This window comes from Hippoglossus hippoglossus, chromosome 16 (genome assembly GCF_009819705.1).
Source record: "Hippoglossus hippoglossus isolate fHipHip1 chromosome 16, fHipHip1.pri, whole genome shotgun sequence".
Classification (NCBI taxonomy): Eukaryota; Metazoa; Chordata; class Actinopteri; order Pleuronectiformes; family Pleuronectidae; genus Hippoglossus; species Hippoglossus hippoglossus.
The window spans coordinates 17384514-17409859 of record NC_047166.1 but is presented as its reverse complement, the minus strand read 5'-3'; the positions used below and the strand labels follow the sequence as shown (position 1 = coordinate 17409859).

Genomic DNA, 25346 nt, shown 5'->3' with positions numbered 1-25346 from the left:
GAGACTGTATCAATAAGTATAGATATGCAATCTTTCTTTATTATTTTTATTATCATTGTTATTATAAACAACAGCTTGTATGTTGGTGATCATTTCACATCAAGTAAGAACCAACTGCTCTATTACAAGTAAGTGTTGTAAACATAGGTGTGTGTGTGTGTGTGTGTGTTTGCAACAAAATGTAAAAGGTTTGCTGTCCTCGAATCATTTAAAGATCTGAAATTATTCCGATTCATACATTTGCTACAAACTCCTTGACCAGCCCTTAATCTGTTCTGATCGCACAATAAATATAAACTTTGAAATGTATTAATGTCACACTTCAGTTGTCACACAGAGACAAGCCACTAATTTAACGTAAATATTAAACCTTTTGAGGGTTTGAAGGACAGCCCGCATTTTAAAGTAAGATGTGAAATATTATTGTCCCTTTTGAAATCAAACCTTCCAACTTATGTCAATATCTACACGCCGCTGGTTATTGGTTATGATACATTCAGCAGGCCGACTGTGGTTCAGGGGACAGAGGGACGACCACTCACCAGAAGGTCATTGGTTTGAGATCCGGCCGCTCCAGTCTGCATTCCAAAGTGTCCTTGGACAAGATACCTCAAATTGTGTATGTGTTAGGTAGCGTATAGTGAAGTGCTGTATGAATTTGACTTGTACTGGGAAGCATTTTGAGTGGAGAAGTGCTTTATGAATACAATTTATTTACCATAACATTCATCAGTGGATATGTTAATTCATTAAACTTGTCACTGGATTCATGTGGAGCCTGTGCGTAATTCAACAACCATCAAAAATACTTATTTCTGGATGAGAACATATAAATGGATTTAGACAACTGGTTTCCTGCCTGTTAAAACCCATGTCATGTGACACTGATAGACCAATCAGTGTACAGGCTGTAGCAAAATCTGAAAGTTCATTTATGTATATTTCACTATTTATTCAGGATGGTCACAATATGGTCAAACTGGTCACACGAGAAGGAATCTGTCACCACATCATGAGCGCTAGAGTCAACTTCGTATTTAAAGCTCTGCTCTGACAGGCACCGATACTGGGAGCTGTGAGGTTCGTATATTACACAACTGGGGGTCAAATCTCATTGCACCAGAGTTGCCTTGCTGCCAAGGTTGTGTTTTTATTCCTCTGAGCCTTGTAAGTGTATTGCATAAGACCCTCTGTTTATGTGGCTAAAGGCAACATCGTGACGCGTACGTTCAGCTCGTGCGTTATTGCAGTTCAGACCGTCAGCTAGTTTACAGCTTATAAATGTTGGTAGAACATTTACAGTAGGAGGTGTGACAGGCAGCAGAGGCAGTGACTTGGGCACAGCCCCACAGCTCTGCCAGATAAAGACACCGGGGATAACGTAGCACTCAGGTCATTTTTCACACAGCCTGGGATATCAACCTACACCAAGGAGGTTATGTTTTCACCCCTGTTCATATGATTCTGAGCAAGATTACACAAAAACAACTTAACTTATTTCCATGAAACTTAGTGGAGGGATGGGTCAAGGAAAAGCTCATTACATTTTGGTGCAGATCCGGCAGATCCAAGGATTTTTTTTGTTTATTCTCTGAGAATTATTCATGAATCACATGTTAAGGGGACCGGTATTTATGAGGGAAACGTGGGAAATGTTGTGTAGTGAATTTATATTAGGTTTCATATGATACAGCAGCTGTTGGGCCTTGGAGGAGGTAGGAACTCCATTGAGGGACATTCTAGTTCAGTATCTAAAGTGATGGGAACACACCATGGGAGTCTGAAGTGCAAAAGGTCATCAGTACTGAGCAGTGTGTGTGTGTGTGTGTGTGTGTGTGTGAGTGTTTGTGACAAAAGGGGGCTCACCCCTTAAAGAGGCAGACATAGAGCAGCCGTTGCGAAACGTAGACACTTACAAATAAACGCACACACACACATCACGTCACTGATATTCGGCGTGCCACCCTGCAACAAAGCGTTCTTCCAATATGAGACACATTATGTTGATTTCACCTCATCAGACATTCAGCATCACACAGGTCTTTTGTGGGAATTGATTGATCAGATACATGGTAGACGACACCACATCAGAAAACAAAGTCAACATGAACCCCCGCTGACGGTGTGTGTCACTGCTTGCATCACTCATAAGTCGGGGCAGTCAGGACTAACAAAGCTGTGTAATATCAGCCGAGGCTCCGGGTGAATGGCTTTCAATGAAGCTTCTCACAGGAGCATGCACAAATATGTTTTCTAGTCAATGCTGCAGCAGAAACAACGCTGCTCAAAAACATATCCTGTAAAATCCTGATCCTCACCATATCTAACATATATGCGGCGTCCGGTGTGGTCTGAATGATACGATTCATCTAAATGATTCAACATAATGACAGATGTGTAATACTCGCTGCCTCGGCCCTTCATTTTGAAACTGTTATGGCAACAAATAACAAACCAGCCAATAATGTCGGAGAAGCCGAAACCAAAGCCAAACTTAACTGGATTTATTTCTGTTGTGTTATGTGGTGGGATCTTCTGGTAATTCACATTTAGAAGTTTGGAACCGAAACGCAAGCTCTAACACACGCACATAACAGAAATATCACTGTGCCACCCAAACCCGCACAGAGAGAGAGAGACACCCACCCACCCATACACACCCTTCAGAGATTTGTGCAGCAGATTAGAAAGGCTGGAGACGGAGCATGAATTCTGACCCCAAAAAGAGCCTGTGGTCCGTGAAGGAATGTAACAACTCTTTCTGGCCAAAACTACTCTCTGACTCACAAAGCATCCAGGATTCAGACCCCTTCACTTTGAAACATTTTATGATGGCGGAGAGGCTCATTTTCATCCATTCCTGGTTCCCACAGCCCTGACCTGAACAACATCTCCACAGAACGGTGCTGCCACTACCGTGCTTCACCGTTGGGATGGTGTTGGGCAGGGGATGAGTGGTGCCTGGTCTGCTCACGACATGACACTTAGAGTTGAGGCCTAACGGTTCAATCTTGGATTCATCAGACCAGAGAATCATGTTCCTTATTGTTATGACGCCTTAAGGTGATTTTAATTTTTTTTGCAAACTCTATGGCAATGACTTTCATGCATCTTTTAGTAGAATTTTCCTTCTGGCCACCAAAAAGCCCAGATGAGTGGAGTTCAGCCAGAGTGACCATCAGGTTCTTAGCCAGACCCATTTGAGCACAAGCAACTATGGAACTCAGTGAAGCACAGACCTCAACCAAGGGCCAACAGTCTCCTTAATTTCAATCAGGCTGCACCAAATCACACACACTCATTGATACCTGTTACCCTAAATGTGCCTGATTATTTTCATCAGAATCAATTAGTTATTCCCTGAGAAATCAGTACAAATCTTGAAAAACATCTCACCATGTTTAAAGAAAGTGATAAAAAAGTTCCTGGATCTGCTCCACAATCCGGATCGACAACATTTAATTGGTTCTTCCTTGGCCCGTACCGCATCCTTCCACCAAGTTTTGTGAAATCTTGCTTCCAAACAAACCAGCAAACAAACAACCTCCTCGGTGGGGAGGTAATCATGGAGTCCACTGTGGCTCTTGGGAGAGCAGCAGAAATGTGTTTGTAGCGTTCCCCAGATCTGCGCCTAAACACGACTGTCTCTGAGCTCTGCAGTTTCTTCACTCATGGCTTGACTTTTGCTCTGACATATCAGCTGTGAGACCTTATTCAGACAGAAGTGTTTATCACAGGAGGACTCTGACCTTTTTTATAGAAACATCTCAGTGAGTTAGATGTCACAGCAAACGGTCTGAACACTTATGTCAATGTGATATTTCAGTTTCTAAAATTCTGTTTTTGCTTTGTCATTGTGGCATAGTCACTGTAGATTGAAGAGGGGAATAATAAATGAAACTATTTTAGCATTTTGCAACAAGGAAAAAGTCAAGGGGTACGGAATACTTTCTGAATGCGCTGCATTAATAATGGATGAGAGGATGGAAAGTGTACAATTATATGACACTTCACTTTCTGCACAGTCATGCAAGCAAATGAGATCATTCAAAATTAATAGGCACAGCTAAACCAGCTTCTTTAACTTGTTTACAACAGATTGAATACCATACATCCGAGATTTATTCGCCATGTATTCACAACTGCACTGTTCATTTTTATGTGATTTTGCAGCTAATGTGGATATTTGCAGGCAGGGTTGCACAATGACTGGTGTTTCAGGGAACAGGAATCCAAGTTATAGGTTCACGATATGCGACAGTCATTTCATGTGACCACATACTGATGAGTCAGGCCGTTGATCTGCTGCCCGGAATAGTAGCTCATCTGTGTTGTGGCAGAGGGAGAGACAGAGGTAACAATATATTTCATAAGGGTGACCACAGTCTGCAGACAGTCACAGTGCTGGGAGTGGCACATCAGAGTGATGCTGTCCAGGGCATCACGTTCATACGACCGTAAGTGAGGGGGGGAAAGAAAAGAAGACATTGGATAAACTGTTACCAGCAAGTCGATGTTGTCTTGATTACAAAATTATTTATTGAATCAAAAATTAGGGTAGACAAAAATAACTGTGCAGCCTTCTGAAAAAAACCAACAACAAAAAAACCAATGTGCAATTAAAACTCAAAAAGCAATAGCTTATAAAAATGTTTGTGCTATCGTGGCTCTCTATCGAACATTTAAATCAAATCTATCACAACGATCATCCGCCTTTATAGTTTACAAATATACAATGCTACAATGTGCTGTAGGCTATTGTGTGTAGATGAAACCATCTAGCGGAAATTAAACAACTCTTTCTAGTAAGAGAAAGAAAAAAGAATCAAGAAGCTCTCGTGGTTTTCACTCTCAAAATAAAACATAAAACAGTAAAGAAATATTTTTCTTAAAGTGGAAACTGAGCATAAATTAAAATAAATCTCTACATATAATATCAGCTTCCTTTACTGAGCAGCAATAAGCGTTTACGCCTGAACACAGACGCTCAAGGTTTTTCTACATTCTAAAGATCATCCGACTTCATCCACAGCTATACCATTCAATGGTAATGGTGCACTCTCTCTCTCTCTCTATGAAACACAGCTAAGTTTGCCTAAAGTAAGGCCATAGATAACATCTGCTTATCTACAACTTCTTTTTTTTGCATTATATAGCCATTACACATTAGTGGTCACTTGTTGATTAATGAATCTCTTTGCTTATTGTGGCATCCACCAACCACAAACTTCAATAACAGTGTTTCAAAAGTAATGGAAGCCTTATCTTAGTAGGTAATATATCCAAAATGAAGAAGGCATGGTCAATCATATCGCACCTATACAAATATATGTTTCTGCAGGGTACAGACCATGTTAGACAATGTCTTTAGATCATAAACAGCAGCAAGTGACAGTTAGAAGCTGAAACAGGAACAAAATGAACACAAGTCCGTCCTCATCGTTCTCCTCGGAGCCAAGAACTGTAAAAGTTGGCATCATAGACCAAATCGGAGTCAAATAATATACATATAATATATGGATCGATCCATTATTTTCACAAGTTTTTGATTTCACTAGTCTTATTTGTTTGAACAAATATTAAGTAGTCCAAGTGTGGAAACATCATCAGATCCAACTTATTGCACCCCTTCAAGGTTTTTTTTACAGCAAACATCATATACACACTGAGCAACAGTATAAGGCATCCACAACTTACTGTGGTAAAAGCAAATAAAATAAAATAAAAAATATCTGAAAATAGCATAAACCACTTAAATTAGCTTTCATTGGCACACGTTTTGTACAACGTTCCAGTTCAAACTACTGAATTCAAGTACAGATGGCAAGATATGTGGAGGAACAACACCATGATATGTGGATGAACACAAACATCCTCCAGCGAGCTGTTGTTAGAAGCTGAGAAAACTAATATTGTGGATGGACTGCAAACCTTTTACCTTTACCACACCTTTATCAGACAGATGTTGCAGGTGTTTGGCGACTAACAGAGTAATATTCCCCTTAGAGGAGGAAATGGGAAGTGGATAAAATAAGAGATAATAACTCTTCAAAGTTCCTTTAAAGGCATAAGGCCCAAGACTGGTGGTGAGAGATGTTAGGTTCAAATAATAATAATAACATTCACTCAAAATATGACTCAATCCAGTTTTCCAAATGTCTGTTGCAAAAGCCCAAACTGAAAAAAAGCAAACTCAAAAATGAAATTTGATAAATGCTTCCTCGTTGCGGTGGCGTGGGCTTCTCCTCTCATTGCTGAGGAAAGGCTGCAGAGGTTGCTTGGATCGTTCCCAGTCTCCCATTCACTTGGATGGTTTTTGTGGGCACAGCGACCTTTTAAAAAAGAGACACAACACGTCATGGTGATGACAGGAATAATGGTTTGTTGCATGCTGGGAAGAAATCAGGGTTCTGGGAGTTTTGTGGCGTCACAAGGAAACAAAATGCCTACACGGAAAAGATGTTATTAGTTTTTTTTTTACTTCACAAGATCTAAAAGACATTTGTTCATAAATAATCTCTAATTGTCTTATTTCCACTGTGCAAACACTATTCATTCTATGCTAGTCTTTCCTCTTGTTCAAAAGATGCAAAAATAATAAGGCAAAATAAAAACATTTCATGTTTCTGCCAACTTTCATTTTGCAAAGCTGTTGACCTAAAAATGAACTTTATCTTCTTTAAAATGTTTATGCAGCTGTGCAGTCAGACTGTCAGATGTATCTTTCTATGTGTTATGATCTGAAATTCATTTCCAGTTTCCTGGCTGCTGCAGCGAACAAGAGCTTTGTTCTGCCAATGATGTCTTCAATCCAACAAGACAAGACGAAAGAAACCAGAGGAAAGACGTGAGAACAAAGAGATTTATTTTTCTGTTGCCGTCTGTCTGGCCTTTATCTGTTCTCTGTACTGTCTTCGCCTATTTTCACTCCTGTCTCTGTTTTTGTGCCCTCCCTCTCCTCTCTGATAGGACTCTCTCAGGGGGGAGTTATGCTGTCTTGTGCACCAAAACCCCCTGAACATACAAAGAATAATATTGATTATGTGCTGTGCTGATGCAAAATTGTAATGTCCAGTGGAAGATGTGTAAAAAGTGTGAAGGGTTGCTGCATTTTTCTTTATTTGTACCTTTTTTAGCCTCTCTACAGCAGATCCAGAGCGAATGGCCTCCAGCATTGCCTCCCTGGTCACGGCAGGGTTCATGGGTGTGTTACCGCTTGGATGTGCCACAGCGCTCAGCTTACCCTGGGGCAAGACAGGCGGAGGAGGTGGGGGTGCAACCATAGGAGCAGGTGGCGGTGGCGGTGGTGGCAAGGAGAAGACAGGAGGTGAAGGGGGAGTCAAAGAGGGAGGAGAGGGAGAGGAGGGAGGGCCCGCTCTTCTCTCCTCCTCAGAGACCAGCTTCCTGACGTTGTCGAGCTCATCTGCAGCCTCAGATTTTGTCTGCAAAACACAAAGATGTGAGACAACTGTAACTCTAGATGCATCTACCTATCTATCCATCCATCCATCTTTAGATCTATCTATTTACATCAACCTCTGACACCCACACACAAAGATGCTTGTGGCTTAAAACAAGTATTTTTTTCTTTCTAATCATGTTATACAGATTCACGTTTATATGTTGTTTTATTCTTTTCTGTAAGGCCATTCTACAAGGGTGTTTACTTTTATTTCGATTTTTTTGAGAAGCACAACATTTTCGAGACTGATTTAGTCATGCAGCGTTCCAGAGATTCCAGTTCTGGTAAGAGGAACCTCCAGAATAGAACCGCAGATGTGTTAGCGACACGCGTCCGGCCCCTTTCATTCCACATGGGTCCTTACATGACAGCAAACCATAACTCACAGTCCACACACAGGGACAGAAATAGACTCCCATGTTTGCATAACTAGGTTCATGCATGGTTTTGTGAACTGCTAACAAGCTAACTACACACAAAGTGAGAGAAACATTTACCTTTTACTAGGGATGCACCAATATGGAAATTCTTGGCCGATACCGATATTTAAAACAACAATCTAGCCGATAGCCGATACCAATATTTGTTTATTACTTGAATAATATGAAAAACAGAAAAAGTGACAAGTGTAACTTTAGATGCCATGTTGAAATCCTTGGTGGTATTACCCCCTCTTGAAATGTCGGCTGAACATGTCTTGCAAATTGCTAAACGGCGATCTTTCTCTGAGACAGTGAAGAAATCCCACAAACCCGACGCTGCCGACATTGTCTCTGCTGTTTGTATGTAGTACCTGTTGCGCATGTGCACACCGGACCCGCATTTCTCCGCGCCGGTCAGCCTGCGATTCTCCGCTTGTTGTTGTATGTAACCCGTTCAATGTCGGGTGTCGGGGGTAAATGACGTATTCTCCAAGCAAGCCTTTAGCCCCCCCCCCTCTCTTTTTTATCTATATGACTGCTTGTGTGGCTGTAGTGGATGGGCAGAGGGGGATATTTAATTATGTGATTGGGAAAATTGGGAAAATTAAAACTCCAGGACAACAGAAGGGGAATACAAAGTATGGGATGCATATTTGATCACTTATATCATAAAATATGTCATTTATATCGTTTAAAATCATTTTTCAGTCTGTTTCCTGGCGCGATACGCTCGCATGCCGAAACCATCGCTGAAGGGCGCTGGCGCGGCGCGGCGTGGCGCATCGCAGCCCATGTGAACCGCACAAAGGTTTAACAGGGGGGTGGATGGGAGGCGCCTGGCTTTCCTTGGCGCTGCGCTGCGCGGCGCTTCAGCACCCGGTGTAAACCCGGCGTCAGTCCATAATCTGGATGCCAGATTGGCAGGCTGCAGAAAACATACCAATGAACATCGGCCAATGTTATCGGTGAAAGTCAAGTTTATTACCGATACGCCGATGGCAGTAAACCAGGCGAATATCGGCCGCTACCGATATACGGCCGATACATCGGTGCACCACTACCTTTTACTTCATACTTGTGCCATGCAATTGCAATAAGTACATACACTCTCTGTTAGCATTCTGACATTTTCTTATGGTCACCAAAGGGATAAGATTTTATCTTCAGGGGAACAGGAATTCCATGACAATTCATATGATATTTGAGTTATTAAAGTCTGGAGCAAAGTGATGTAGCCAATGACAAATCAACGCTGCCATCCCTAGAGCCCCAGAGCTGGCTTGGCTAAAAAAAAAAGTTATGTTGATGTGTAAAATATAGTAAATTAACAATTTCACAGTTGATTACACTGAAGGAGTCATTCAACCAGATATCGATGGACAGTGCATAGATATTTAAACAAAAGCTATAAGAGTATTTCACCTTCCTCAGCCGGCCGGAATGGCTTTTGGCCCTAATGGCGGCCAGAAGAGCAGACCTCTCATTCTCCTCCTCAACATAGGATCCCTTCTTCGTGCAGCTGGATGCAGGGTTGGATAACTAATAATGGAATTAAAAAAATAATAAAAATAACTTTTTGTGTTCCAGCCAACAGAGGCCGACATAATGATATTCCTATGAAATTCAGAATATAGTGCATTTCTATCACAGCTAGTAAGGAAAGTGTTCTCTTCCAAGGAATTCTCATCCATCTATCCATCCATACACAGTACTACGCTTATCTTACCTTCTTGAGCCTGTCCCTGGCTCCCCCTGTCTGGATTGCCTCCATCAGGCTGCCGTGCAGAGACGTCTCCCTCTCCAGAGATCTGCTGATCACTGGTCTGAACTTTTTAACTGGTCCAAACAGCGTCACCGGCTGTGATGTATCGACGCTGTCTGACACTGTGACTGAAGGTTGTGGTCTTGCATCAGGCGTTGGATGGGGGGGCGCCTTGGTCATGTCTTTAGTGCTCTGCGGACAAGTAAAATATGGTATATTATTGTTAAAACTGTTCATACTATGTATATTTCAAGAGATCAATAAAATGCATTTTTTAATAATCAAGGGTTCACTTACACTTGGGATACTGGTCTTGGCGGCTGTGGCTGGTTTGGCAGATGAGTGTGGAGGATTGCTTTCTGCAAGGTTTGGGCTTCTTGGCTGAATGCGTTTAATAGTGTCTCTGTCATTGTTGGTGGTCACATTTATCTGGGTGGGGCCACTAGACTGAATGTGCTGATTCTTGGCTGTTTCTCTTTCCAGCGTGTTAGAGCTTCCTTTGGTGGGTCCAACGCAACTTCCAAACCCTCCCCTGTCCGGCCTCACTTCTCCAAAATCTCTCTGGCTCCCTGACACATACTCTGGGAAGCTCATAGATCTCTTGGGACCAGAAGGGTTTGGTTTAGAAGCAGAGTCGTTCTCCTTATTCTCTGACAAAGAAGACTGGGAGGACTGGTGTGGATTCACTTGTATGGAGCGACCGAATCTCTGGAAGCCGACAGCCTGTGCTTTCACAGAGACAGAGGATTCAGGGATGTTAGGAATGGAGTTAGGTTTAGCTAAGGTCTTTGGGGTGTATTTATTGATGGCAGATGCAACATAATGACTTGAAGTTCGCCTGGATGGCTTGAGGAAGAACAGGTCTCTTCTCAGGTCTGGAAGGAGTGGAGCAGGAAGGGAAGGTTCATTACTTGGCTGCTGAATGTTTTTGGACACTGAAATCTTGCTCTCCATCTCTACCTCCTTAGCAACGTGGATGTCTTTCACTGGTTCTTTAGCTTCTTCTTTGACCATCTCTTTAGGCTGGGCTTTCTCTGCAGGTTTATATGGAATACTTTTTGTTCTTTGCAGGTAATCAGTGTTACCGGTCTTCCATGTAGTGTCTGAAATCGACAAGGGAGTGTTCTCCTTAGCTTTATTAATCTGACCTTTGCTGTGGGACACAGGACTTTCTTGTCTCTCATTTGAGCTCCAAAAAGCTTTGGCTTTTCCAAGAAGAGGAGACTCGGGAATTGAGGAACTGATCCCCGACTCAGACGAACCACCAACTTTGCTCTGGGAAATACCCATTTTCACCATGTTTCCTTGATCGTCAATCTTAATGGCGCCTGCGCGATTGTGCCAGCTGAACTTCCTGCAGCGGCATGCATGGCTGAAGGTTTTGGTGGAACCACAGTGAACGTTTTCATGCCGAAGCGTGATGTCACGTTGCGAGTGATCTTACCCTGTGAATTGCTAGAGCTGGAGTTATTTGGAAAAACTCTGTGCATCTGTTCAACTCTTTCTGTCGACACTGATCTCTGAATGGGTGGTGGTGAACAGGTTTCTTCTCTTGAAAGGACTGAGCGCTGCTTTTGACAGGATCAGGTTTGATCTCTGTGCTCTTGCTGTGTTTCTGCACGTCGACATCTCTGCTGTCTTGTTTATCTGCACGTCGATCCTTGCGTCATTCACTATCGTTGCTCAGATTGCGACGCTTGTTCTTTGTTATCCTCCTTCACACTGTTGGCATTGGCGATCCTTGCGTCTTTAATTTTCATCTCTATTATCTTTTCGTTGTGTTTATCACCTACAGACTTGCTCTCAGCTGCCTTCCTGTGCTGCTTGGGTTGAGATGTCTGCTTAGTGTTTGCACTGCTGCTTTTATTACTTTCAACAGCTGTACAAGCATTGTTGTTTTTGTTCTGTGGCTCTGTACTGGATTGTTGACAAAAACCTAGACCTGTGATAAGATAGGGACAGAAAAAGTGAGTCATACAAAAAAAATTCAGAACAGGTTTTCAATTGTATTGCATTGATATATTTGAGCAATAAAACAAAGCGTGAATGACTGGACTCTAAAAGGACTAAATTCCAACAAAAAAAAAACATCAAGTGTTTCCTACCTTTACTGCTAGATGTCCCAGTCCTGGTGAGTGACTTTGCCTCATTTTCTGCAATGTCACGTTCATATTCCTCCAGGACTTCATCTATGGCTGTGACTGGCACATCCATGTCCACTACAGACACTGGCACATCATTACTGTCCATAGACATGGTATAGGGAGTCTCCTTCACTCCAATATCTATGTGTTCTGGAAAAGGGGGCAGAAGCAAGTGTGAACACATAATACTTTGATATTTTGGGAACCAACAGTTTCTTTGGATCAGTTACTTAATGTGGACCAGCATGAAACAACCCCATTAGACTAAAAATATAAATTCAGTGGACTGTGATTGATGCCCCCTCACCGGCAATGTTTGCTTCAAAGTCCGCCAAAGTCCGATGGAGCTGGGCTGTGAGCTCTGGGTCCTCGCCATAGCCTTCTTTTAATTTGCTTGACTTTGCCTGGCGGCTGATGTCACTGTGTCTGAGGGTGGTACAAGTTTGAGTGTTAAAAACACATCTGCAAATACACGCATGTAATAACACAACAAATCAAATAACCTCTGCACATCTGCGCATATGTACAGTCATAATACAGCACTCTCCATGACCTCATGATTCTTTATTAACAGTCCCCCAGTTACCACCAAACAGCTGTTAGGATTCGCTTATTTGTCGGTGTTGCATCCAGCACCCTTCCCGTAACTAATCTGCTCCAGAAACCTAAAGGGTAAATACAGTTCAGTAATAGGAGAAAAAAAGGTGTTAGGTTAAAATATTCTGTCCTTTTTCAAATTTGAATTTTATTTTTACTGGAGCCTGTTGGCTTAGAAACACGCAGCGGTAAAGATATTATTACCGCAGTGCAAACTTTCTTAGCTCTCTTCATGGGTTCAGCGGAGCATTCTCATGAGTTAGTGGTGCATTAGCCATAACAAATTGCAACAGGGAGGCCAAACCAAATAGAATTTGTCTTCTAAGAGACTTGGACTGGTCCTCCTTGCTTCAACGATTCTGAGAAAACGAGGTTATAGTGCTTTCCTGGAATACCGAGGAGCCAGCAGCATCGGGCCAGACCCCGGATTCATAAAGTTTCTCTCAGTGAGAGCATCGATCCAGGATCCCTGCTCTGGGCACTTTACCATGCACATTTCAAAACAACATAAAAGCTGAAAAGTGATCTGGGGCAGCATTTATTTTCCACAAAGTCCTTTGAATAAGCGCCAAGACCCATAACTACGAAAGCCCAGGAATAAAAGTTGAGGGTGCCAGCTTTGGCGACAAATCAAATACTATTATGGTGAGAACTGCTCTTGGTTATTACGGAGAGCATGGTTAAAAACTCTGGAGACTTTTAAAGTTGGTTGAATTGGTGATGTTTACCTTCAGGGAAAAATACCGGTTTGAAGTAAATGTGATAACAACAAAAAAAGAATCCTACTGAAGACTTGAATGCAGGTTTGAGTTATCAGTGTCACAGGCTGGCGACAGCAAGGTGAATAGCACATGCATTATGTTGGCTGCCAGGAAACTAGGATCAATTAAAATGGATTTAGTAATAAATGGGGACAGCAGTAGGAAAGAACTGAGACAGAAGATGGATACGAGTTGGAAAAGAGGAGAGTAAATACTAGGAAGCATGAGCTCAGATAGATTAATGAGCAAGGTAGAAACTTTTCTCTTGAGGCCAACGCAGCGATGCATTAATGTGCTTCACCATCTTGAACGAGGCTTTAATCATCTTGTCAGACGAATAAATCATATGTTGGGTCAATTTAAATGGAGTCTGCTTGGCTTCATTTGCTTCCCTCACTTTTCTTTTCAACCCACTTCACTGTATCCTCAGCTTTCTGTGACTTTCTCTCTACCTGTGTCTTGATCCCCAGGTGGCACAGCCCTCGTCACTGTCACTGGAGTTGTCCCGTGCTGGTCCCAGCAGTCTCTCTCCTCCGCCTGCTCTGCCACTTCCATCCAGAGACAAACTCCCATCTGGGGATGTGGGTTGGGTGTCGGACGGAGAGCTGACCAAGCCCGAGTCCTCGCCCTCTGCCATGCCCTCTGAGGCGGCGTAACCCTGGTCAGGCAGGCTGCTGCCACCGCTGCTGCTGCCCAGCGACACGGTTTCCTCCTCAGGTGTTTCAGTCTCTGCTCTCTGGCCACTGGCTGCAGAGCTCCCCATGGAGTGGAGCCAGGCTGGTAGAGGAGAGAGGAACATGTTAGCATCAGTCGCATCACTGTCTTTTAAAACTGTGAGTAACTATTAGCAGCAATGGAATTTAACATGCAGATCAAAGAGTAAAGAGTGGTTTAAGGTGGTGTTTAGTAGAAAATTACATTTTTCAAAAGTAGGCATCATTAATAGCACTGGTTTTTCACTCATGCCATGCATTAAGTTAAAAACTCTTTAACCTCAGAAAATGAATACTGAGAAAAACAACAAATCATGAGGACATTTGTTTGAAAAGAAGCAAAAGAGAAGAAGAGAAGTCGAAAAAACATGGGGGAAGTATTTACGTTCGTTTCAACATTCATTCTGACACCACACACACAAACCACAAAACACGAGCCAAATATACAAACACAAGCCCAGAGCACAACCACTTGTGGCTTGATAAAACAGCTTTAACGATGTGTGGGTGGACTTGCTGTAAATAAACCCTTTTAATTAGATTTTTACAGTACTGGTGTAGGTCGCCTGTGAGAGACAAGTGTTGCTTCATACCCTCTCATCTCTTTAGTACAGTCATGCTCTGGTCAGGTGGGTTTTTGGAGAAGTTATTTAGCCTGTCACTGATCTCATTGAACTCCAGGCCAAGAGAATAAAAATCAATGCACCATTTGTTAGGTCTCAGCCGCCCGGCCAGCACACACAGCACCGGGAACTCTACAGGGATACTTTAAAATGGGTTTAACAGCGAGTGACCTTGTTAGTGATACCAGGTGTCTGTGAGTGTGTGCATGCATTTGGGCTCGCATTGTGCTCCAATATGTCTTCCTAAGTGTGCAGATCTGTCTGTGTGTGTGTGTGTGTGTGTGTGTGTGTGTGTGTGTGTGTGTGTGTGTGTGTGTGTGTGTGTGTGTGTGTGTGTGTGTGTGTGTGTGTGTGTACTGGGCCTGTCAGTTTTGGGCCTGGTCCTAATGGTGTTGAGAGAACAGTCAGTTCCAGGAGATGTCGTGATGACTCACAGGGCTGTCCTCCCAGCTCCTTCCCAGCAACAGCTTAGTCATGCCAGCTACAGCCACAATCAGTGCACACACACACACACGTGCATGTTTTCACACTGTCTATTGCACTCATATGTTTACACAAGTATACAGCATGCTTACGTTATCAACACACACAAGCAGATAGCTCAAACCTCCAACTCAGTATGACCTTAGGCACATGCTGCTGTTAGAGCCATACAAAAGGTGTCTCCATTCCCAAGCAAATCAATAGTCATGTGCTACTAATTACAATCTAACTGCAGCGATCCATGCATGATCCCAAAACAAAATCCTGTTCGTCATCATCAGGTCTTCAGCTCTTTAATTGAAAAATGATGTTCAAACATTTATCTTTTAACCACACCTCAGATACACAAAAGGCTTAATAAGTACACACCCACTAGGCTACACATTTTTAAATCATAACTCAACGACTTAGAACTTGCAGAGGATTAATTACATTCTACATAAAAATTCAATAACTTTAACTGATTTAAAAACAAGCTAAAAATGGACGCGCCACAAAACTGTGAAATTGTACTTCACTGAAAGATTTGATTCAGTGACACCACAATAGTTTGTAGTCATACAGTTTGGTACAAGTCATATGATTTAAAAGCAGGGGTTCATTTCCTTCACGTGGTCAACACACAAATATAATATTTAGCTTCTTTTTTTTAAATATACATGTAATAATAGAGTGCTCCAAATTGTGAACAAGCAGTCGCCTATGAAACAGTTACCCCCTTAAGGTCAGATTTCTCACAAAGAATCAAATGATATTCTCCGCTCTGCTCTGGACCCAAACAATTAACCCTTCTTTCTCTTTTTAGAGCCTTACCCATCATTTCAAAAACAAGCCGTAAAGCATCCATGCAACTATAAGTTGACACACAAAAATAAAAAAAATCTATGTGTATTGTCAATCTTTCCACAGTGTAGACTGTAATGACATCTTCTATTTCAAATACTTGTCTTAAAAATGCATGAGCCACTAGCACCTAAAAGCAACACGTCATTGACAGATCACCGTCTCCATTTTATTGCCCAAAGGCAGCTTGCATTCAGGTCTCCGGTTTCTATCATCATCCACAACAGCCGGCGCAGAGAGGGAAACATACGCTGTCCAACTATTGATCTGCAGATATCACATCACCAAAATATTGGCTGCTTAGATATTGCATGGCCTTGCCTCATAACCTCATTTCAGCATGTCACTCATCAATCACACTGTAACTGATCCGTCCAGGGTTTAGCTCATCTGTCAACGTATCGTCTTCTGACCACATTCTGCGTGTCCACTTTTACCTCATCCCTGATCTCATGCATTATCAATGACAGCTAGCAGATGAACTTTAAATGCAAAACCAACAAAAGTATATACATATATTTGTAAAAAAAAAAAAGAAAGAAAAAAAAAACACACACAATATTGTTTTAAAGGTATCTTGCTATCACTTGTGGCATCTTCTGTCCTCATCAAATCAAAACAAAGTCATTGAAAACTGGCTTTGGCAAATTCGGTATGACACCAAGTGAAAGCAAGGAATAGAAATGAGACAAGAAATAATTATGAAAGGATTGAGACTGCAACAACAAATATATGAGGACAGAAGAGACAGTAGAAGCATTTCTTGAGGGACAGAGGATGGTGAACGTTCGAGGGAGGTCCAGCAGAAAGGAGGAGAAGGGTGAGGAAAACGCAAAGGGGAGCTGATGAAAAAGGACGCAGGAAGGGTCAAGCCAAAAAGAGACTTCAGGAGTGTTTGGAGCGCAGACGCACAGGCCCACAGCAGTACACTACAGAGGAGGGTGCGGGGTGGGGAGTAAAGAAAAGAGCAGATGTTATTTGAGATGGATAGATCATGAACATTTCACTTGGTGTAAATGGAAAACGGTGAGAAAAACCTAAAAAGTAAGGAAAGAAATACAAGTACAAGAGTATAGCAAGCCAGATCATACAGATGCAGAAGGTTGCATACCTACAGTTCAACATCTCTTCCATTATACATCTAATATACTCCAATGTACTGTATAAATGCAACATAAAATGCACTCCACTTGATTGGTGTTGACCCCCCCGGCCCTGACCTTTGGGCCCAGAAGAAATAACAGCACCTACATGTTGACATTTATAGATATGACCTCACATGGACCCAGTATATCTCTCTCTCTCACACACACACACACACACACACACACACACACACACACACACACACAACACACACCCACACACACACACACACACACACACACACACACACACACACACACACACACACACACACACACACACACACACACACCTTTGTCAGAAAAAGATAGAATTTTGCAAAAATGTTTTACAAAACTCTGATTGAGACAAGAGAGGAAGACGTTAGAGGACGAGGAGAGCAGCTTCTAGGAGAGAAAAAGAAAGATCAGGAGTGAGGCAAATGGAGATGTCCATCTGGAACCTACACTGGGGAGCTGCTTCCTCCTCCTCCTCCATGGGACTCTCTGGGGAGTGATTTTCTGTGGGCTCAGTGGGAGGGGAGGGCGGGGGAGGAGTGGAGGGGGCGAGCTGCGCGAGTTCCGGGGCTGGGGAACGACGGGGTTTGGGTGGCACTGCTTGATCGGTTGTTCCTGGAGGAGAATGAACATGCAGGCAGAGCAGACACAGATGCTTGTAAATAAAAATGAGGAAGGTGAAATAGTTATCTCACATGCAGAGTTCTTATCAAGCTGAAAAAAATAAAGACAACTTTATTCAAACATCAAAATCTAATTGAATAGTTTTACAATATTGTATTTTATCTTGTTTTTGCTCTTTTCTCATCTGTATCTGTAATTGGGTTTTTTACCCTGAATTTTTTATCTTCAACTTGTACAGCACCATGTAACAGTGTTTTGAAATGTGCTATATAAATATAAAGTGCATTATTATTAGTTTTTTCCTCTTTCACACCATTTTGTCTTTGTTTTTTCTGGTGATGAAGTTTGAGTTTCTGTGGGCAGACCTCAATTCTTTGTCAGCTGAGCCATAGAGGGTATTGGTGTTAAAGAAGAGTAAGTTACTCCAGTATTTACAGTATACTCATGAGTAAGTTTTTACTATTGCTCCTGTGGAATTTTCACAGTTTATTATGTAGTGGAGGGAATCTGTTGAAGAAGATCAGTAGTTCTTTCTAAGAAAGGTGACTTGTAGCAATGATCTAGTTCACACAGATCCTGTATCTTGTAAAATATATACCAGGTGTAAAACTGTTTTTTACTTAGCTAAACACTCTACCAATGAAGATAGAGTAGAGTCCCTGTGTAATATATGTAATATGTGCAGACCGTGATACGTAAAGAACAGGAGACAGGTGATGCCGATAGAAGTGTGGAGTGACAAATGGGACAAAATCAATCCGGATAACATATTGATTCATGTAGGGGCGAAAACACAATTACTGTAAAAGAGCAGTGCTGAAATGCAGCTACCGAACTTTCCTTATAAGGCTTGTGATGCATCAGTGTGCTTTGTCTTAGTCAGCAGCTGCTGTCGATGCGCTGCTTTATCTGTTTACTCTGTTGTCGACAATAGGAGGGAACTGAAACTGCATGCGGAGCCGAGATGATAAAGTACACCATCATAACACTGACAGCTTCTGGAGCGCGCGCACACACACACACGCACGCACACGCACACACACAGAGGTAAATTGGTTGAATCCACTTTCCCTATTGATTTATTATTTATATTTACACTGCACAGAGCGAAGTGATGCCTAAGGTGCTCGAGTAAATAGCAGCATGAAAAACATGGTCTGTCTCGAAAACTGTAGCACTACAGTGCATCCCCGCAGATGTGAACAAAGGGCGGTTGTGCTGACTAGATACAGTAAACAGCAGAAATACTAATTTAGTATCGACGTCTCTGCTTCAACATGAAGTTGTAAAAGTGAAAAGGAAAATGTTTACGTGCACATGCCTGTTATTGTAAGTACTACAATGTCTCTGTTTTGAACTGAGCTGAAAACTTGAAATGACATAATTGATTCCCTGGAGCTAACGAGAACACACACACTAACATGCCCATGAACGCACGCACGCACGCTCCACCTCTGTTTATTTACGATGAGAAATCTTTATCACAAAGCTTGTCAGAGCGAACGACAAACAGTTTACAGTTCGACATACACATCAATTTTGTTTTAATGAAAGGCTAAATAAAACCTACATAAATCAAAGGCTAAATCAAACCTTTATAAATGAGAGACTAACTGAAACCTAATAAATGCACTGTAAACATGTCTGTCTCTGTCTATACAAGCATGAGGGCACCACCATATACGTGTACGTGTAGTTGTCTAGCCCCAACGTGTATACCAGCTATTCATTCGCTGCCAAATATGTACTGCTCATGTGTAACAGAGTCCTCAGCCTGGCAATGAAACGTATCCTACAGTCAAAGTGAAAAGTTGAAAAGTTGATGTTGAGGTTGTCTGTCGGACAACAAAAAGCATGGCTTTGAGAGAAGTTGGTTTTGGAACTGAAAGTATTTTAGTATAAATAAACATCTTAACTTTCTAACACAATGTAAAGGGGAACAGAGGGAGACTGCAAAAAGAGAGAGAGTCAAAGTGAAGGAGGAGAGAGAAGAAGACGCAGTCAGCAGAGTGTCAGGACACAGAAAAAGGGAAGTAGCTTGGTCTATAAATTTATAAATGATCCCCATGCTGTCTGTTCTATCCTGTCTAATGCACAAACCTCCTCATACTTCATCCTTTCTCCTGCTTTAATCTGGTTGTCCATCATTCTCCTCTTCTTAAACCCACCTAGTCCCCTTGGTTCTACCTTGCTACCCCTGTCATCTCGCTGCCAAAACCTTCCCATGCTCCTTTCTCTGAACTCTGTTCTGGTACTCTCACCTTTCTCATCCCTTTTCTAAGGTCTGCAAGTCTCTCATGTCTGCCCCTGTCAGACACGACAGCCCTCTGCTGCAATCTCACTTTGCTACAGAGCAAGATCTAGGTTACGTAAAGATCAATATGAGGCCAGCAGAAGTTCAAGTACAGCCCATTTAAATCTGTGATGGATCCATCTGACTTTACATCTGCCTGCTTTGAAGGTTTGCGCAACGGGCTGCATGAATATGAGAGAGAAGTAAAGAGAGGGATAGAGAAAGAGAGAGGGATAGAGAGAAAGATAAGAATGTGAAGGATTGATCAGCGTGGGCAGGAGACAAGGACTGTATTGTCTCATGTGGCATGATGAAAACCAGCTCCGCTAGTTCTTGAACTTAAGCCATAACAGGCGTCAACAACCCCCCAACACACACACACACCAAGTCAATTTTGACAGTTTAAGTTTCAGACGTTGGTGCAGTGTGACAGCTCAGTTCTCCAGGGCAGTCAATTTTAAACAGGAAGGAAACAAAAGTAAAACTCTACAGGCAACTTCTGACTGTCTCACTTCTTTAACATACCGAGTGTTTTGTCGTCAATGTCACAAGTTCAGGGATCAACAGCCAAGTTCATTTTCTTTGATGAATATAAATGTTTGGTGTGCTGAAGTGTGAAAATGTGATGCATCAGCTGGCTTGAAATTGATGGAAGGTATTAAAACGGTGTAACGATATATGGTGGAGGTCATTACAGGTTCATCCCATGTGGTGCTGTTTGCTGTATCATTATAATTACCTTTAGCCATCAGTTGGTCTTCTTCCTGTTGCTAATCCGCTGTTTAAGAATCTCAATCTACAGTCTACACGTGTTTGTGTCGCCAGCTTTGATTTGAAAATAGGTTGTGGCATTAATAACAGAGGAAGACACTTATATAACAGATACATTTCAAACTTATTTTTCTAGTGGGCTGCACTGGAAGTCCTCAGGCCTTTACGTGCCTCCTGCTAATAGTACTAAGTTTGGGCAAATTTCCCCTTTGTGGGACTGATAATGGATTATCTTATCTCATCTTGAATTAATAGTTAATAACCTTAACCTTAACTGAAGTCAACAGTTTTTCTGTGTCATGTGCAGGATTGTTTTTTGCATGTGCTGTGCTGAATGTATGTCATTTACCCATTGCACTGTGTCTGTTGCTCTCCACTTCATCCAGTTTCAGGTTGACAGCCGACTCAGTCTCCAACCTGGAGCTGCTGGCTGAGGCCCCCTCTTGACTGGATTTGGCAGCTATGCTGCTCGACATCTCCGATTCCTCCATCCTGCTGCTGGAGCTTTTCGTTGCGGGCTGCATCCGCACAGACCCGCTCGCTGTGCTGCTGGTGAGTGTGCTATAGTAGGAACCAGCCTGGTCTAGGTCAGCATCTGAGTCATCAAGGCTGTGGCTGATCTCGGAGCTGGAATCCTGGGTGGCCAGGCTGTCGGTGGTGCTGCTACTTGGGGTTGGGGAGCTGGCGGTTGGGATGGCCGGTTGTGTTACTTTTTTCAAGGGGACTGGTTTTATTGTGTGCACTATCACAGTGGTAGAAGAGACTGGAGCTGACTCTGTCACTTTGGTGCGGAAGGCTATAGGTGTTATAGTGGCATAAATGTCAGGTGTGGGAGCAGCAGAGGCTGAAGTGTCATCAGAGCCTGACGTGATCGAAGCTGGGGTGGGAGGAGGGGCAGGAGCCTTTCTTTTCCTCTGCAGGCTTTCTGAGCCAAGTCCCATCTGATAGAAAACAAGTGAAAGAGAAGGAGAGAGACAGTAGAAAGTTAATGTGAGCACCTTGTGTGTGTGTGTGTGTGTGTGCGCGCGCGTGTGTGTGGTCCAACCGTAAATCAGCCAGTAAATTCAGTCTGCCAGGACTGAGGTAGAGTTTACTACTGAGTAATTAAATCAAGTGTAGTTTTGGCAGGCGTCTTCAAATTCCATCAGAGTGCCAACATTCCGGTTAAATTATCCTGCAACAAGACATATCAACGACTGGCAGTGATACAGTTAATGTGATGCAGTGTTCTTGGGATAGCACATATTGATATGTGTATTTTATTGCTGTGTTTCTATCTCTAATTATCCATAGGGACATCAACCATTTTCAAATATTATGGATCATTGATCAGTTCAGAGGGTGGAAGTGTTTGCACAAACACATGTGTTGTGCCTGTATCGTCAATATTCACTTTATTTTTAACATTACTTTATTACTGTCAGAGAACAACCTAATTCAGGGATAGGGAAAAAAATAAAACAAAATGATTAAGTGATTTAAAACTGTCAATTGATGTTTCATAATATTAAAACGGTTTAATGCTTCTTATAAAATTACTTTGATGGAAAGACCAACATATTAAACTATCTAAAACATTTAAATATCAAACTGGTTAGATGGTGCTTTCAAATAGAAGCAACCCGGACAGGAGGGTAAATGAGCAAAGACAAAGTGACAATGCAAAGTGGGAAAGGGTCCGATTTATTCTACCAGGAAATGAGACTCCTGTTCAAGTGGTCATACTCTCTCTAAAGTCAGCTTCCAAGAGTCAGTTTAAAAGTTCTATGGGCAGGTTTGGACAGTAAAGATGACCTTTTTCCTAAGAGATCCAAATTACTTAACTACAGGGAACATGCCTTGTCCTGCTGCATGTAGGGTTGCATCATGCAGCAGGACAAGAAGGCATTCAGGCCAACTTGCCTTTCTGCAGGCCAACTAAGTTCACACATGTGAACTCAATGAACTCGCTGCATGGCATGTTATGGAAATCTAAATGGCCCCCCAACTGGTTGTCTTTCTCCTTCTTGGTCTCCCGCTTCTCTCCCTCTCTGGTATTCATACATACATGAATACAGACTTACCAGTGATGTGGGCCAAGGTTGAAGCTGAAATGGATGACTGACTTGCCAATGAAGATGTGTGTGTGTGTGTGTGTGTGTGTGTGTGTGTGTGTGTGTGTTCCCTGCAGAGTGAAACATAAGACTGCCGCCAAGCCCTGCTATGAATGGAAGAGAGCTGTGGCCTTAACACACATGCAGATGCACACACACTGTTCTGTGTGACTGTATGAGCACAGATACACACTCGCATATGCTCACAAGCGCGCGCACACACACACACACACACACACACACACACACACACACACACACACACCACACACCCCACCACACACACATACACACACACACAACACAAACCACACACACACACACACACACACCACACACACCACACACACACACACACACACACACACACGAGGGGAACAGTATATCTTGTATGTAAGACTGAGCTGGGGTATATGGATTAGAGGGTTGTTAAGGGTTGCAGGGTTACGTGTGCGTGCTGCTCTAATGGGATTGTTGGCGCCATGACTGGGAGCGCAGCATGTAGGCTGCTTAGAAATTGATTTAACATTTGCTCCAGTTTTTCAAACCTACATTACACAAAGAGAAAAGATAAGCTGCAAAAGGTTCTTGGTCAGTGTTGAGAAAGGATCACTTTTTCCTCAACAGGTGCTGTATGCATGCAGTGCTGCAATTCAGAGGGAGGATCTCACCACTTTGGCTTTTTACTTCTCAAGCTAATCTTGTGTCATGACATCACAAGTCAAGTCACAACAAAGTAAAGGTCAGTCAAAGTATCTTGTGGGTTGTCAAGTCCTGGCACAATCAAGTCATGTTGCAATAAATCCCAAGCAGAAGGTTTCCCATGAAGCCAGTCTTTAACATTTAACTATGAAAGACACACTATGAGACCATAAGAAGGTGGAATGAGAAATGCAAATACACAGGGAAGCAAAAACATCTTTTATTTCCATTAAAAAGTGCAAATTTCATTTAGGATTGACATTAGGAAGTTAAAGTTTGTCATTATCACAAGAGACCGATTCATTCATCATATTTGTGTGTATTAAAGATCTACGAGGTCTCAGTGACAGACTTTTAAACAACGTATCTTGGCACCCTTATACTAATACTATACAAAAAAGAGGCAGTCACCAGTTGTTTATTTGTTTCTGATGATTAAGAAAGGATGCAAGGACATCATCATCCACCATCTGATAATCTGACTTCCATGTTTCCATAACAATGTAATTCTATTTGTTTCTACGTTGATTACACTAACAAAAGCAAAATCAAGAACTTCATTACAGCTTTTTCTGTTCACTGCAGTGTTTGTGTTTCATAAATGATGCTTAGACTGAAGACTGGTTTAATCTATTATTGAGGTACAGATGCTCTGCAGTAAAAATGGTGATGCTGATTATCGTTTCATTATGCTAACCAATTAGTTAGCATAACCACAATACTAATTAATTGCTCACATTTTTTGTCAACTTTATGTGAAACCTGAGTCTCTCTCGCTAATCAAAACTAGTTGGGACAGAGCAACCTGTATTTCCCTAACAAACAGTTTTATCACAGGCTTAAAGGTTAATTCATTATTAAATCCCTCTTCTAATTTAGTCTTGTATTAGCTCAATAGAGAACTATTGAGAAATTAGTTTACATGGGTATATTTTTAAGGGAATGTGCCTTTACACAAAAGTGTATAGAAGGCCATGCCAGGACAGTCTGGTGTGTCCATTAAATTTTCCACTCTATGGTTTGAGAGGCGAAGGGCCCCATGTTGGAGCATGTTGATCAGATAGGGCCACCCATGGAGGCTTCAACCTGGTGGCGTGACCATTCATCAGTTGTTTTGAAGGCCTCTTGATGGGTGAGGGGCTTTGTAACAGGGCAACATTACAGCGCTAATGTGGAATGTGAAATGGAGTATGTGTGTGTGTGCCTCTGCATGTCAGCATGCATGAGTACATCTATGCATACATGTGTGTGTGCGGATGCATGTGTACGTATGTGCGTGTCACAGATAATAATAGCGGCTGAACTGTCTCAGCACTGTGCGGGGCACTGGGGTCAAATACATCCTATAGGCTAGAAGACAGTTAGCGTGTGTTAGGGTTAGTGTGTGTGTGTGCGTGTGTGTGTCTGTCTGGCTGTTCATGTATGATGAAAAGAGTTTCATGCTAAAAGTCTTAACAATATGCATGTGTAGAAGAGGGGCGTAGAAGAGGCTAGCTGAGGATAAGGAGACACATGGCTGACCCAGTTCCATTGTCGTCAACTTGTCCCACTAACCCACTGAAATTTAATGTTTTCTTCACCTTTTCCCTATACTTATTGTATGGTGATGTTTGTATGAGCATATATGTTTTGGGTTAAGTGTTAGAGAAATCTGAATAAAAAGCATTGTACTAATAATAATATTGATTAATTAAATACAAAATCTAAATACATAGAAAGAAAGGTCAAATTAGAAATCCCAATATATATATATATATATATATATATATATATATATATATATATATATATATATATATATATATATATATATATATATATATATATAGGAACTGACTCTGGATCAGGACGGACTAGAAAAAATACCATAAAATATGATTAGGACATTATTCAATTACATCTAGGTATATA

At 42.0% G+C, this 25346-nt stretch overlaps 1 protein-coding gene across 1 annotated transcript in view; it reads right to left on the bottom strand.

Annotated features, from left to right (window-relative positions):
* Nucleotides 1–4516: 4516 nt before the first annotated feature.
* cobl (cordon-bleu WH2 repeat protein) overlaps nucleotides 4517–25346 on the bottom strand; it is a 56040-nt gene continuing 35210 nt past the window's right edge. Inside the window, 13 exon segments of the mRNA XM_034610956.1 lie at nucleotides 4517–6332; nucleotides 7128–7442; nucleotides 9307–9423; nucleotides 9611–9838; nucleotides 9944–10980; nucleotides 10983–11183; nucleotides 11186–11276; nucleotides 11332–11588; nucleotides 11752–11940; nucleotides 12098–12216; nucleotides 13601–13925; nucleotides 17403–17567; nucleotides 20990–21581. Coding sequence (XP_034466847.1) covers nucleotides 6249–6332; nucleotides 7128–7442; nucleotides 9307–9423; nucleotides 9611–9838; nucleotides 9944–10980; nucleotides 10983–11183; nucleotides 11186–11276; nucleotides 11332–11588; nucleotides 11752–11940; nucleotides 12098–12216; nucleotides 13601–13925; nucleotides 17403–17567; nucleotides 20990–21581 — 3720 coding nt within the window. The 3' untranslated portion in view covers nucleotides 4517–6248.